Consider the following 16,438-nt stretch of genomic DNA (forward strand, 5'->3'; position numbering starts at 1 on the left):
ACCCTGATATAACAGGAATTCGGATATAACGTGGTAAAGCAGTGCTCGGGGGGGGGGGGCGCGGTGTGCTGCGCACTCTGGCGGATCAAAGCAAGTTTGATATAATGCGGTTTCAGCTATAACGTGGTAAGATTTTTTGGCTCCCGAGGACAGCGTTATATCGGTGTAGTTAGCAAGCTTTTCCTAGTAAGGACAGTTAAGCGCTAGATAAGGTTTCCAAGGGGCACTGGGGAATTTCCATCATTGGAGGTTTTAAAGAACAGGTTTGACAAGCAATTGTCAGAGGTGATCTAAGTATATTTGGTGCTGCCTCAGTGCAGAAGAATAGATTAGTTGACTTCTCAAGGTTCCTTAGGGCCCTCCATTTCTATTATTCTATCTAGGCACCAGACATGGATTATAAAGACAGCGAGGACTGTCCAGAAGGTCAATACATGGAACTTGAGTGGATCTGTTAGTAATAAGGAGCCAGTCTAGGTTGCAAAGCATGGACACTAACATGTTCTATCTCAACTCACAGCAACGAGATGAGCTACAGTGCTGTGCACCAGCTGTAGCATCTTTAGAGCAAGTTACAATAGTTCAGCCTACAGGTGACATTTGTCTGTTCTACTTATCTTAACTACAAAAGTTGCAAATGGCAACTCCATACTAAGCTACTATGACATTATCTGGAAGAATGTGCTAACTGTGCACTAAGGCAGAGGGGAGAATATGGTACACCCTGTAATATACTAGCAGCCAGTCAGGAGTTAGGCAGGTAGGAAATGTTAGAAGTTACACACCTTGTACAGTAATGATAGTTCTTCAAGATGAGTGTCCCTCCACTGTAGGCTACACTGCTGATTGGAGAACTTCGGTTGCAGTGTCCATTAGGCCTGCACATGCCCTGCCTCCCCTTGTGCCCCGCCATGAGGCTAGTCAGTATGCACAGGCTAACCTCCCCCTCAGTTCCTTCTCTACTGCAGAATTATTAACAAGGACTCCGAAGCAGATGAGAGGTGGGTGGGTTGTGGAACCCCACACGGGCATACATCTTAAAGAACCATTGTTACTACACAAGGCAAGGAACTTCAAGTAGTGTCCCTCTGGATGCTCCACTGTAGGTGACTCCCAAGCAGCATCCCCACAGGACGGCTGGGACTTTGTAGTTGGGTCAGTTACAGATAACAGCACAGTCAAGCCGAAGATGGCATCGGAGTCGGAGTCCTCAGTGATCGCAGTGGACTGTCACCCTTGTCACCATTCTACAGATCTCGGAGACAGGGACATTCTTGGAAAAAGCAATGGATGAGGAGATCGACCTTGTGGAGTGTTTATGAATAGTATCTGGAGGGGTCATATTGTGAGCTTAGTAACATTGTCTGATGCAGTAGGTGACCCACCTGGAGAGTCTTTGGGCTGATACTGCTGAGCCCTTCAATCTTTCTGCAATAAAGAGGAAAACTCTTGGGAACTTCCTGAAAACCTTCATCCTGTCCAGATAGAACACTCGGCTTCGCCTGACATCTAGAGTGTGCAATATAGTCTCCCTGTTGTGTTGGTGAGGCTTGGGATAAAAGGTTGGAAGGTAAAATATTGATCATGTGAAATAGGGAGGTTATCTTGGGAGTGAATTTCAGGTGTGGTCTGAACGTAACTTTGTCATGAAAGAATACCATGTAGGAGGGATGTGCCATCAGAGCAGCTAATTCTCCTAGCCGAGGTGATTGCTATTAGGAAGGCTATTGTTTTTGCTATTAATTGTCCCTCCTGAATAATGGATTTGAATTGGTCGTGGCCATGAGGGTATGCTCGAGAACCCTGCTGTTACCAGCTACTGTAAAGGAGCCTGGGAGTACTGTGATGCCAGCTCATCAGGTTTGCTATGCAAGCCCTGACTGAAGAGCGGGAGAGCATGTCAGGGCAGCAGGGAAGACTCCCATGCCGGTTGAAGACTCGCTGCGGAGGTTCCAGCACTAAGGAGAGGAGACTCTGGTATGTCCAATACATGAAGGTCCCCAGAGTCTCAGAATTCTGGTGGTACTGACTGACTTGATGCTGTTGGCAGTGCCCAGGGGAATGGAGATCTTGTCCATATAGATCGCTCTCATGCCCAATGAGGCATTAGTGTTGGTACTGATGTAGTACTGCATACCAGGAATATCTTTTTAGAGGAGTGCTTACTCCTATCCTTATCCCTTGGTGCCGCTGACTCGATGCCCGTGCCCATCGGGTTCATGGACTTGTCAACAGTACTTGCCACAGAGGACTTTCGAGAGTCATGGTACTGGTCTGAGATGGTCTTGGTGCCGACAGTACTGAGGATAGCCACAAACGCTTTCCAGCATGCTCTGTATCTTGGGGCTCACTATAGGACTTCCCGCTCTCTTTTTCAAGGATTAGTAAGAAAGGTCAGTGGGGCTTATTTCTTCAACCCATAGCCTTCAGGTATTGAGGGCTGTGGGGAAGACTCACATATGCCAGGTGATTTGTGGTTGGGTCTGGAGAGCCGCCTCCATGAAAATAATCTTTCTGAGCTCTCTGTCTTTATAAGACCAAGGCCCACCTGCTGGCAGAGATCACACTTTTGTTGAATGTAGCCTTCCCCGAGGCCACAAATGCACAGGCAGTGCTTGTCTGTGACAGGGATAGCCTCTTTGCAAGAGAGGCACTTCTTGAAGCCCAATGAACCACACATACCGTTGGAGGAATGGTCCCCAATGAGGGGGAAAAAAAATAGTCTTATTTTATTTTTTAAATTTTCAGGGGGAAAAAAGATAAGAAAAAGGGAAAAGGCTACAACTAAGAACTAGGAAGCTGACTACAGAGATTCAAATCAAAAGTAATGGTCCCAACAGACTGCGAACAGCTCCGTCTCTAGCCAAGGGCAGTTGAGAAGGAACTGAGGGGGGGGGGTTAGCCAGCATGTACTCATTAGCCTTGTGACGGGACACAAAGGGAGACAGTGCACGTGTGGGCCTCAGACACCCTGCTACCGAAGTTCTCTGGTTAGCAGTAGAAACAAGCACACCGAGGGACACTACTTGAATAAGAATCATCTGTTGCACTCATGTTTATTCATACAATGAGTGTGAGTGGTCTTATTTTGATATTTCTTTAAGAACTGCACATTTTTCTTATCACAGAAGTTTATCAGGTTCTTCCTGATATTTCTAGCTGGTTAGAAGGCAGAGATGTTCTAGATTTGCTATAAATAACTATGCAGTAGGCTGGCTGTGAACTACTTATCCTTTTGGACAGAAGTGTTACACAACTGGAAAAATATCCTGTACTCAAATAAATAGTCACTTTTGGTAGATTTTAAATGAAGAGCTTCACAGTAAACAAGCCAAACAACAACATAGATTAATGCACTGGTCTCCAAAGTGGGGTGCACGCACCCCAGGGGATGTGCAAAATGATCCATTGGGGGGCGCTTTCTGCCGCTGGAGGGGGGAGAAAAAGGGGGGTGGCCAGAGGAGGGAGGGAGCAAGTGGGGAAGCTCCCCCTCGGCCTACCCCCTGGGCCATGCAGGGCCACTAGGAGCACAGGGGCTTTAGGGGCTGCAGGGCCCTGGGCTAAGGGGGCCCCGGCCTGCAGTTCTAAAGCCCCTTTTGGAATGCAGCCCTGAGTCCTCTGGAGGAGCAGGGGCAGCCGTATAGCCAGTGGTGGGAAAGAAGTGGCACTTTCCCCTTCAAAGCCAGCTGGAGAGAAGTGGGGCTTGGAAGGGGAAAGCGCCGCTTCTCTCCGGCCGCTGGCTGTGTGGCTGCCCCTGCTCCTCCTGAATCCTCCGGCCCTTGCTCGCAGGGCAGCATTCTGAAAGGGACTTCAGAGCTGCAGGCCAGGGCCCTAAAGCCCCTGAGTTCTGGATGGCCCTGCCTGGCGGGGGGGGGCGGGGGGGGCTCCCAGAATCATGGCCATGGGGGTGGTGCCGCACTGCGCAGAGCCACCTGCACACCCCCTGCACCAAACAGAAGCTGCCCCAGGTAAGTGCTATGCACCTCCTGAGCTTCCTCCCGCACCTCCGCCCTGAGTGCCTTCCAGCACCCTAACTTCCTCCCAGACCCCACACCCCACCCTGAGCATCCTCCCACACCCTAAACTTAATCCAGATCTTCAAATCGCTGTATCACAAAGTATTAAACCAAGATTTTCAGAAATAATGAAGCATACTCAATCACATTGCTCTCACTAAAAATATTAATAATTTTTTTGTAAGAGCAAAAAGGTTTTTTGTACCGTTAATAAAATAAAATATTTTTAAAATATTGTTTATTTCATCTTTATCTCATCCTTTTTTAATTCCTATTTTTTATGTATATTTTATAATGTACATAACATATTAGTACAGTAGTACATGAATATAATTTATAAATAAATAAATATACATACATATATTGGGGGTGCGTGCTCAAAAAATTAATGATAGAGGTGTGCGATCAAAAAAGTTTTGATCACTGAGACCACTGAATTAATGCATATGTATGAGTCTACAAACAGAGTTAAAAGACAATTTTTTAGAGGAAAATCTTACTATGTAGCCCATTTGGGGAGATGGGGATGAAAAGTTAGAAGAGCTGCTTAAAAATATTCTGCTCAAAGATTTATTTAATTGCAGCATTAGCCACCAGTGCAAAATAATTTCTTTTAAAAAACTTAACACAACACCCCTTAAGGTAAACAGCACTCAGAGTTCACCATTAAATACAGCATTGGATAACATATAGGTCATGCCAGCTTTCTAACTACTATAGCACTAGCTTCCAGCTGCAGTGCATCTGCTTGCATGACTTCTTCTAGCAAACAACAGACTGTCACATACTTACTAAGTAATTAATAGTTGTGCTTTCCTCCCCGCGGCCCATATACTTGAAGAAGCGATGATCTGCCACCACTAATATCTTGCATGTGTTCTTGGAGTGGTCTGCAATGGCTCTTTTCTCCCGAAGGATGTTCACTGATTTGAATATTTAAGTGAAATCAAATATATTAGACACACATATTCCTTGACAATTAATAACATCTTTAGTTTCCATTTGATAACACTGCTCTACAGCCAAAATGCTTCTGAAATAAATGTAGTCCAACTTTACTAATTCTGGATCACTGAGAACGAAAATGATGCTTAAAATTGTTGATTGGCTCTAGTTTTCAAGATATGCTATTGGGTCAGTATATATGACCCTTGACTTGGGAATGGTGGAGGATAAGTGAGTTATAAAGGGAAGGGATCTCAATTTAAACCAGAAATGACTAAAATACATCTTTGACTGGATCTATGAATAAATCTATGACTCGGTTTGGACAGTACTTGCTTTTGAGGCAAAACAATGAATGATGCAATCTGAAGCTGGTATTGCGTCACACATGATATGAATTGCATCATGTTATTCCTAGAAGTCATGGATGATGCAATCATAATGAAGCTTACATCACTCTGCTGAACAAATTGCCCTATATCAGCTCTAGAAATCATACAGTGTCGTGCTCTCTTATTTGTCAGTGTTTGATTTTGCAAAGGGACACATTTCTGTTTAGCCAAAGTGAGCAGAGATGCCTTGTACTTGTGTGAACAGTGCAGATAACTTCTGCTATGTTTGTGGTGAAGTGACTTTTGCATCACAGAAGCGCAGTATAACCACTATGGTTAAGAAAGCCTATCACCTTTATTTTGGCTGCCAAATTGGAGATCAGGACAAGAGGTGGGCCCCACACATATGCTGCAACACTTGTGCAACAAATCTTCGCCAGTGGTTGAACAGGAAAAGGAAATCTATGCCTTTTGCAGTGCCAATGATTTGGAGAGAGCCAACAGATCATACCAGCAATTGTTACTTCTGCATGATGCCTCTAGCTGGGAAAGGTGTGTCAAAGAAGAAAAAGTGGACTGTGCATTATCCAAACATTCCATCAGCTATACGCCCAGTACCCCACGGAGAAGGACTGCCAGTTCCTGATGCACCAGAATCATTCTCACTTGAGTCAGACGAGGAAACGGAAGAGGATGAAACTTCTGGTCCTGAACCATCAATGTCACAGGACCAACATTTTCTCCTCTGAACCACACCTCATAACACAAGGTTAACTGAATGACCTTGTCAGGGATTTGGAACTACTCAAGAGTAAGGCAGAGCTGTTGGGCTCCAGACTACAGCAGTGGAATCTCCTGGCAGGCTATCAGGGCAAATGGAGCCCATCAATGCTTGCAGACTATTGCTGGACAGTGACAAGAGATGCTCCATTTAATGAATACAAGAGACAAGCCAAGAAGCGCCGAGTAGACACTGAATAGGACTAAACTATGTACAGAATAGTTTTTTGCCTTTTGTTTCATAATAAATGTTATTAATATAACCCTTTTGCTGATTTTTAAAGTGTTACATAAACAGGACAGGTGAAATATTATCATGTAAAGCAACCATAAACACATGAAAAGACCTAGGTTTATAATTTATGATTAAAACTCTACTATCTACACCATAAACAGACATAAAATGTAAAAAAACTTAAATATCTTAGAAACAGTAGCCAATCAGTTGTTTTAATTGTCATATTTGAATTCAGCACATCAAAATACCTAATAAATATCACATTTTATCTCTGAAGCAGAAGACTTCTCAAAAACTGTAGACCAGTGTAACATGATTAGGTTGTTTTTTTTAGAGTAACCCCTCTGAAAGCATAAAAAGTCTTCCTAATACTCCTCCAACCTATTTGTTCTAGGAAAGTAGTGGAGAACAGTGAAACTGTACAGGGAAAGAGTAGAGTAAAACTGGCTGGAGAAATAAAGCTAGTCAACTAAGCCTTTCACATCGTTTTCCCCTTAACCAAACCTCCCCCCGTGTTCTACTAATCCCCCTTCTGGCAGAGGAGGGCTAGATCCAACTCTACATAGAGTCAATCATGGCTCAAGAAGACTCTCTAGAGAAGAGCACTAGATGCCATATAGCCTCTCTTTGCACATCATAAAGAGACAAAAGCAAGGCACAATCCCATAAAACTATTTTCAGGTCACCTTTAAAGCAAAACGGGTAACTATTAAATCGCTGTAAAGGTGAAGGACTTGTATTGGTCCATTCTGTGCTCCTTCCCCAAGATTGGTGATGGCCTTTGGTGGTGTGTTTTCCCTCCTCAGCCATGATGAGTTTTAAAAGTTATAAAGTGATATGAGAGAGAGACAGCAAAGTAGACAGTTTTCCAAATATGAAAGCATCATGGCCAGATACTAGTCTTACGTTACTACATAGCTATATGAATAGGTTTCATACATTTCACCGTAAATAGCAGGATGCTCACCTTCATTTAAATGGCTGGCCTCTAGTCCTTCGGGCAGTAATTCTTCCTCCTTATGTTTTAAATAGCCACATACTTTGGGGGACTGTAAACGTGAGAAATCCTTAATATCTTCAGATCTGTAGACCAAGAGTCTTTCATCCTGAGTATTGTCTATATACCTCCAAAGCGGCTAAAAGTAATACAAGAAATGCAAGTGATTTAGGTATAGTGTGAATGCAAGGGCTTCTAGCATTATACATATTTAATAAATATGGCCAAAAAGTTCCACTAAAAATAGCCACAGCTGTGTACATAGAACTTAGGGCCTTGTCCCACCTACTTTACTCATACAAATAATTCTACTGATTTCAATAGTACTATTTGCATGAATAGCACAAGCGGGATTCAGCTCCTTATATTGAGAAATGGTCAAAAAAAAGACTAAAAAAAAGATAAAAAAAAGACAGACATCAAGAATTCTTAGACCTTAACTGCCCTATGGGCAAAGCAGCAGCAGCCATCTATATCTTCATCAAAAGGAGAGGAACTATGCAGCCACTTTTGAAGGTTTAAAAACAGCACTTTCAAAAAAGTTTATGTGGAAGAAAAGAAAGCTGAGAGGTCTCTCCCCCCACAATGGTCCTAAGAACTGTAGGGGAAGGCACAGGTAGGAAATTTACTACTCAGAACTCTGCCTCATTCAGTACAAGCCATAATAGATCATATGGAATACATGAGTGCACACTTGCATATTTCATGAGTTCGCAGGTACTTCATGTGCAAGTTCAGCCCCCCTTCCCCTTTTAGTAACAAATTACTGTGCCTGCATAAAGTATAATTTTTTAAACTCTCATAACTCATCCAAATTAATCCCAAATTTTCACAGGACATATTAAGGAAAAAAGAAAAACTGTGTTAAACATCAGTCTAATCTAATTTGGGACCACAAATACTAAAATGTCTTAATCATAATCACATGGTGTCACTGCAGGGCAGTGTTAAGGCTGTTTGGGTGCCCTGATTGTGCACTTCCCTACCTTAACATGATTGGATTTCTTTCAAGTTTAACTTTAACAGTGAATTCCTGGGTTTATAAACTCTTGGTTTTGAGATAACTGCAATATCCACAGAATGTGTTTCACCCCAACTTACTAATATGTATGGTCAACCTCCACACTCTTAACATACTTTTTGTCTGGAAATATACTGCCTAGAAACAACTCTTTATGGTAGTATTTAATAGTCTGTTTGTGAGATATTTATAGATATTCCCAGCATTATGTCAGAAGCTCAAAACAGTACAAGAATGCTAAACAACAAGAATGAAATACTAGGTTTTCAAACTAACCCTGGAGAAAAAAAAAAGGTTAAGTGCCAAATCCAAAATGTTAAAAGCTCCCCAGTCCCTTCTTATGTAGAAGACAGGCACAGCATGCTACTCGAGAAGACACTGGTATGTTGCTAATGTTACAAATGTTCCCCATCTTACTTTTTAAAAGCTCTCTCTTATTTGTGAGATACAAATCTTTACCATGGAGGTGAAAAGCCTCAGAGCTTTAGCAAATGTTTTTTTACATTTAGATGCAGAAATCACTTATCAAGGCTCATCTCTAAGAATCTGACAAACTCTGCTCCTTTTTTATTGAAAGGTGTAACTGGGATGACACCGGACACATATAGATGCAGAGAAGTCTATATAAAGAATAAGTTTATATTAAAAGAATAAAATTAAAATTTAGTATTCTAAAGTAAATTTAGTCAGTCCATACTACACAGCTGACAGGTTACACTGCTGGTCTTCAACCACTTTTCCTTGGTTGATACAAATGTAATTTTAACTGACATATCGTAAGAGGGCACTAACAGCATAAAGAGTATAAAAAGAATGTACTTATTTTTGACACCTCCTACTTCTGCATTAGTGAACAAAGCAAATAGTACATTAGAAAACCTGCATTGTTTAAAAATGCTTCCCCAGTATGAAAACAAAACTGTAAAGTGAGAACTCACTCTTCAGCATAAATGAACCTAAGATAGTAACTCCTAAAGTGGTTTTACCAGAGGCCCTGGACCTTGTAGTTACCCCACACTTTTAAAGTGCTGGCATGACACACACGGAGAAAACAGTGAGCTAGAAGGAATTCATGAACATCAAAGGATTCCACTGAGGATAGTTTACTGATGATGTTCAGGTGGTTTGAAGTACAGCAGAACCTCAGAGTTATGAACACCAGAGTTACGAACTGACCAGTCAACATACACCTCATTTGGAACTGGAAGTATACAATCAAGCAGCAGCGACAAAATATATATAAAGCAAATATAGTACAGTACTGTTAAATGTAAGCTACTAAAAAAAGGGAAAGCAGCATTTTTCTTTGTCATAGTTAAGTTTCAAAACTATACTAAGCCAGTGTTCAATTGTAAACTTTTGAAAGAACCACCATAACATTTTGTTCAGCGTTACGAACCACCTCCATTCCCAAGGTGTTCATAACTCTGAGGTTCTACTGTAATGACAAGTTGTTTTTTTACACCATCAGATTGCCAAGATGCCCGTATGGCCTTATTTTCAGCATTCCTGTATTGTAGTCTACACATTTAATGGTTCACAAATTTTAATAAGGAACATTCTGCTTTACTAGAAACAAATTTTTCTCACTGCATATTTATTTACATAAACATGCTGCATTCAGTATGGAACAACAATCTGTTGCTTCTGCCAGTGCTTAGAACCATGCATGTTTTTGATACAACTGTGTGGAAAAGTAACGCTTACAAAAATCAGTCAGAGCCCATCCCTCCAAAAATGTTTTTTCAGCTACAGAAGTGTAGGTGGCTCGGGCGACAATAGGGAAATAGTATTGTTTTTCATCAAAGATGTTCCTATTGTCTCAATCTTGTTTTCACAGCAAACAGTACCTCTACATTGTATTCTTCGCCATCAGTGTTGATTCTTACAGTAAAGTCTTCATCACCAATGTGCGCTATAACCTTGGAATTATGTTCACCTTTAAATGTAGAAGAGAAAACTTAAGTTAACTGATCTGACAACTGACTGATCTATTTAGCAAATGGCATCCCCTCTTCTTAAATCAATACTGCTTTCTCTGTAAAGACCAGAGCAGTTTTCACTCTAAAGCAAGACTATTTCCCTGCGCTATGCTATCAGGAAATCCAGGGAGACATGCTAAAACACAGTCTCCAATTCTGTAAAAGTGATATGCACTACGATGCCTTTTAAAAAAGAAAAGGCAAAGTTGGTCAGACTCCCCTGGACCACTAGTAATGGGTTATGAAACCTTTTACCAACAGACAACATCATACTCCAGGGACTGGCAACCTTTGGCACACAATCCACCAGGGAAAGCACCCTGGTGGGCCGGGCCAGTTTGTTTACCTGCCGCATCCGCAGGTTTAGCCGATTGTGGCTCCCACTGTTCGCCATCCCAGGCCAATGGGGGCTGTGGGAAGCGGCGCGGGCCGAGGAATGTGCTGGCCACCACTTCCCGCCGCCCCCGTCGGTCTGGAGCGGCGAACAGTGGCTAGTGGGATCCACGATCGGCCGAACCTGTGGATGCACCAGGTAAACAAAGTGGCCCGGCCTGCCAGGGTGCTTATCCTGGTGGGCTGCATGCCAAAAGGTGGCCGATCCCTGCCATACTCAGTAGACGTGCCAAGGTTTAAGACTGGGCAATGCTCTCATCCAGAAGTGTTGTTTATCCAGACCTGATTTGAGGCATTTCATCATGATAGCGAGGTTGCACTGCCACTAGCTGGGCTGGTCTTGATTTTGTGAAAAGGATTGCAGTTCCTACTACTGTAAAATCCAGAATCTCAATGAGAATTAAAGTCAAGACTCATTTTTAATAGAGCAGAAGCCACAGTGGCCATAGTGTGTATTTTTGTAAAATACATCTTGATGATTTTCAAAGCCAGATTGTAAACCCTGATCTCAGTACATGCAGCACCAGCCTCACAAAATTGTCAAGAAAATTGACCAGCACAGGAACAAAATCTACCACTCTGACCACACTTGAGGAAAATGAAAAAGCAACGATATCCAATTCACCATGGGCCAGCAGATTGACAAAGCTGTGCTACTCCCCAACAATGATGTGCAGTCTAGCTCATACTAACCAACTACATGTCCAGTGAAGAATTCTTGCCATTGTACATGATACTCCTTTTCCTTGCCTTTACCGTCCACTATTAGTGCTTGAAAGTTTTCAGAAAAGTGTTCAGCTGTTGACGTTAGGTATAATTTAAAGTGCCTGTAAAATAAATTTACTTCCATTTAGTTTTAAGTGAACCATGCATAAGGAAACAGACATCGGATTCTTGTTCTACTGAAACCTCTTTGGATGTTAGAAGACAATGACTCTTCAATTAACAACATACAAAAAAATATGCTATTTGTCAGAGGACTTTTCTAAGAGCCATTTTTAACATCTGTAAAGTAGTCAATGTTTATTAACAAGAAAAAAAATGTTTTTTTTTCCAAAGTTAATATATACAGCCACCCTTGCCAAAAGGTATTCAAACAAGGCTGATTTCTTTTGCATTGCTGGTCTTCAGAGAAAACCAGACCAGAAGATTTAACAAAACAAGTCAATGGTAAGTAATAAGATATACCCCAATGATCCCATTTCCTTCAATATGCCCAGAAAACTTTGACAAAACTTGGCATCCGTAGCCCTTAATGGAAAATCTACAGCACGTGGAGTTTTATCTTGTTTGCCACCAGTGTAACAGATTTTGGGGCATATATCAGCAATTATCCTGGGGAGAGAACTGGCAGTATTTTGAAGTGTGTTACAATAGAAGTGGAAAAGGGACAAGGTATCAAGCAATATAAAATAGGAACATGGGAGATTTTTATCTATTTACTCTAGTATTTTGCTCTCATTCATGTTCTGTGCCTCCTGCCTCAGACGGAGGTAGAAATACGCATACGAACTTATGTGATGCTGTATATCATGGTAAGTAGTAGTTGTGGACTTCTGGAGGGGCTGGGGGAGGGGAGCGCACATGGAAAGAGGTGAGATGAGGATACTGCCTGACTGAATATGATCAGTCTACACCTTTTAGCAGGAGATGATTCTCGCTGCATTTCAAGTTCAGAATTTCAGTGTTTAGAAAGCTAGGAGGGATTTTTCCTCGGATGATCGAATTACTATAGCCAACGCCCTTGTTCCTGGCCTCATTCCATCTCTTCCCCGACCCCACATCTTTCGATCAAACACCAGTTCCCATCAGAGCCCAGAATGTCTTCCCGGCATTTCTGTAACAAACTGAGAAATGCTTTGTGGGATGGGGAGGTCTACACACAATGTGAGCAAATGGACTAAGTTCCCATAAACACCAATTCTCGGGCAGCATAACATGGCAGCCACAGACCAAAATACACAAGGACACAATGAGACTTTCAAGAAATGTAAGGCAGGCAAAAGTAATGGAGGGAAGCCAGAATCTGAAGATAAAGCAGGATCCAACCCAATTAATGAAAAACTAAGGTAAACAATAAAATGAAGGAAATCTCAATCACTGCTTCTTTAATAACAGAGGAATACAATATAGTTAAATAATCTTCCATTCTCTTGGTCTCTGTGAAGCAAATCACATAACCGTGCATATCATTGACCCATAAGAACTGGCCAATCGTAAGAGCAAATGCACAAGGCATTTCTGTTTTGGCAATTATACAGTATTCATTTCAAAAGATTAAAAAAAAATCACATAGGCTAGAAGAAGAACATTAAACCAATATTTGCCACTGATGATTTCATTACCTACGCAAGGCTGAAAAACTTAAGAGTCTCTCTATATGCGATTCTGGCTGGAGGTCCCTTTTCCTTAATGAGTGTTGCTGGATATTCGACAGAGAGAGGATGTCATAATCTGAGAGCACGGATTCAAGCCTCTCTGAAATAGATAAGGAGACAGTTTATAACAGTTTCAAAAGGAAAACACACATTAAAATTAAACAATTATTATAGCATCCAGCTGTAACATACATTACAGATATTCCAAACTCTGCAATCCACTTTAATTTTAGAATAATTATAGTGCATTTCTGTAAAGGTGCTTTTTATACAGTCAGTGAGATGTTACAGTATGTGATAGGCACGGATAAATGCTCAGTTAATGAAATGTGTTCTAGTGGGAATTTTTTCAGCCCACAGCTAGCGTCACAGTTTTACCATGACCCAACCAATAATTTCTTAAATTGCAGTTGTATTGCGTATGCACCCTCCCATCCATTGGATCAGTTCAATGGCTTCTACTTTCCTCTGAGGTGGGCGAGAATAATTCATCAACTCCCTCTGTCATCTAATACAGTGGTTATCAACCTGAGGTACATGTACCCCTGGGAGTACTCAAAAGTCTTCCAGGGGATTCTCAACTCATCTAGATCAGTATTTTTCAACCTGGAAGCTGCAGACCCCGGGGGGAGTACAGCATAGGTTTGGGGTGGTTGCAAGTGCAGGGCTGGCATTAGGGGGTGGCAAGCAAGACTTCAGCTTCAGACAAGCCTCACAAGTGAAAAAAGAGACTCAAGTATCACCCTAAAATGTAAGTAAAATATTTATATTCCAATAGATTTCATTTATAATTATATGGTAAAAATGAAAAAAGTACGCAATTTTTCAGTAATAGTGTGCTGTGAAGGGTGGATTTGGTTTAAATCACTAGTCAGGACAACTATTTAATCATGGATTTCAACATAAAAGTGCATTCTTGTTGGTTGTTATAACCTTAATACATATTCTTCACAACTCAGAGATAGATGTAGGCTTCATTTTTAGAAGGTACACACTATGCATTTTTAAAGTGATTTTGAAAACTTTTCAGATCAGTTTTATAGTTATATCAGAAAATGAATGATAGTTTGGCTATTTCATTTACCAAAAGTAATTGAAGCAGATACTTATGAAGTCACTGGGGAGGTGAACCATCTCCATTTCAACAGGTTAATCATTAATATTTGGAGGATTTTCTTGCCATATTGTATTAGGAGAAGCTCACCGCCAGACTGACATTTAAATTGTTTATTTAACTAAAACAACAACGTTATGTATTCTGGATTTTTTTTCTTCAATAATAAACATATAATATTTTAACAAAACAAGCATATGAATTTTTGAATTTATTAAACATTCAAGTTTTTTAAAGTCAGGTTTGTTTTTGCTAAAATTGTTTTTAACTAAAAGAGTTAATGAATTTTTTTAAGGAAATAAAAGTTACATCGACTATGTCGGCCAGTTCAACATGAGAAACTTAAAATATTGGCTTCTGCAGCTAACTCAGTCATCTTCACTTTCATTTTCCTGCTTGTTCATAATCTGGAAAAGAAAAACAAGCTTTCCTGCTTTTTCAGGTCCCAAACGATTTCTCAGTTTGGAATGAATTAGTCCAAAGGAAGAAAAATATTCTTTCCACGTCTGCAGAAGAAGCTACTGCTGTTAAAAGTGAGATTATCACTTCAACAGTCACTGAATCCAAGTGCTGAAGTGACTTCCAACAATTCACTGGTGTGACTTGCTTTAAAACGTCATCAGCAAACATACATTTCTTGAATGCTTCTTATTCCCAAACTGGGTCTCTTTTATGGCCTGCTGCCATTATAGGTTTTCCCTTCTAATGAGAGAATGGTATAGTAGGATCTCAAATCGATGAAGGCTACACTCGGAAAGACCTCAAGACTTCTGAAATATGCTGCTCAGTTTCACCTTTGTTTCTACTGCCTGTCCTTCCCTTCTCACATTTCTCTCCAGACTTCTTCTCCTTGTCCAGATCTATTCCACCCTCAACAATCTTCTATTCGTTATACTTTTTGAATCTTTGCACTTTTAGAGAGAGGTAAGGGATTGACTCTGTGTACACAAATTTGCAGAAGGACAATAGGGTTGAGGTCTGTTATTTCTTACCTCTATATATTTATTTATTTAAAAACATTTTTGCTGTTAACATGCTTCTTATCTCTGGAGACACAAATCCACAGTTTGAGAACTGCAAAACTAAGCATCTCTGATGGTACCTTCTAGACTAATCACTTAGTCCCACTGGGCACATAGAAAGATTAACCTACATAGGGTATGGCTACACTTACAGTTGTACAGCACTGGGAGTTACAGCTGTCTTCGTACAGCTGTGTAGGGAAAGCACTGCAGTGTGGCCGCACTGACAGCTACCAGCGCTGCAGTGTGACCACATTTGCAGCATTTGCAGCGCTGTTGGGAGTGGTGCATTGTGGGCAGCTATCCCAGCGTTCAAGTGGCTGCAACGTGCTTTTCAAAACAGGGGGGTGGGGTGGAGTGTGACAGGGAGCGTGGGGGTGACAGAGAGAGTGGATTTTTGGAGCTGACACTGTTCTCAGCTCCCTGCCTTGCAAGTTCTAAGGACTGGAAGATACCCAGCACCTAAAAGTTTTGACCCCTTCCCCCACCCCCTCTTATTCACTAAATGCAAATTATGCACTCCTAAATAGCCTTCAGACCACATAAGCAGCTGCTCAACACGGACTCCCCTCTCTCCTCAAGCAAACAGCTGTGAACATTCCAAAGCAATTCCCCTGCCTTAGTCGCTCGCTGGAGCAAACAGCAGCTGTGTTTTTTAGATAAGTAGCTCCGGGGAGCTCAGAGTTCATCCATTCTTCCGGTTTGTTGTGGACAGGAATTCTGGGATACCTCCTAATACCCTGGAGGCCCATAACAGCGCTTTTGGTGGCCACACCTGATGAGCAGCGCTGCATCACCAGCGCAGCAATTGTTACACCCCAAGCAGACCAGGTGTACAGCCAGCGCTGCAGCCAGGGAGTTGCAGCGCTGGATGTGCCTTGCAGGTGTGGACAGTTACTAAATTGCAGCGCTGTAAACCCACGACCAGCGCTGCAACTCTCCAGTGTAACCAAGCCCACAATCTATACTGAAGCCCCTGGAACCCCATAAAATTGGGTCCCTAATCCATGAGCTATTGGAACTCATTTACAAAAATTTTCTTAAACATTACATGAATATATTGTCTCATTCTATAGAATTAGAATTTATAATCCCTATTCCATGATGAGATATCTTTGAGCTATAATGTATCTTAAATTAAAATTAATTTAGATACGTTTTTCCTCAAAAATCATTTTATCAAAAAAATCCAATTTAACTAAAAAAATCGGATTTTATTA

The 16,438-nt window shown here is 41.4% G+C and overlaps 1 protein-coding gene across 1 annotated transcript in view; it reads right to left on the reverse strand.

Moving 5' to 3' along the window:
* The window catches only part of ADAM17 (ADAM metallopeptidase domain 17), a 55,993-nt gene that overhangs the window by 24,162 nt on the left and 15,393 nt on the right, over positions 1-16,438 (reverse strand). The window contains exons 2-6 of the mRNA XM_050950733.1: positions 13,050-13,182; positions 11,398-11,531; positions 10,180-10,268; positions 7,279-7,447; positions 4,809-4,939 (exon numbers count right to left, since the gene is read on the reverse strand). Of these exons, the coding sequence (XP_050806690.1) occupies positions 4,809-4,939; positions 7,279-7,447; positions 10,180-10,268; positions 11,398-11,531; positions 13,050-13,182 (656 nt within the window). The remainder of the gene's footprint in view (positions 1-4,808; positions 4,940-7,278; positions 7,448-10,179; positions 10,269-11,397; positions 11,532-13,049; positions 13,183-16,438) is intronic.

This window comes from Gopherus flavomarginatus, chromosome 4 (genome assembly GCF_025201925.1).
Source record: "Gopherus flavomarginatus isolate rGopFla2 chromosome 4, rGopFla2.mat.asm, whole genome shotgun sequence".
Classification (NCBI taxonomy): domain Eukaryota; kingdom Metazoa; phylum Chordata; order Testudines; family Testudinidae; genus Gopherus; species Gopherus flavomarginatus.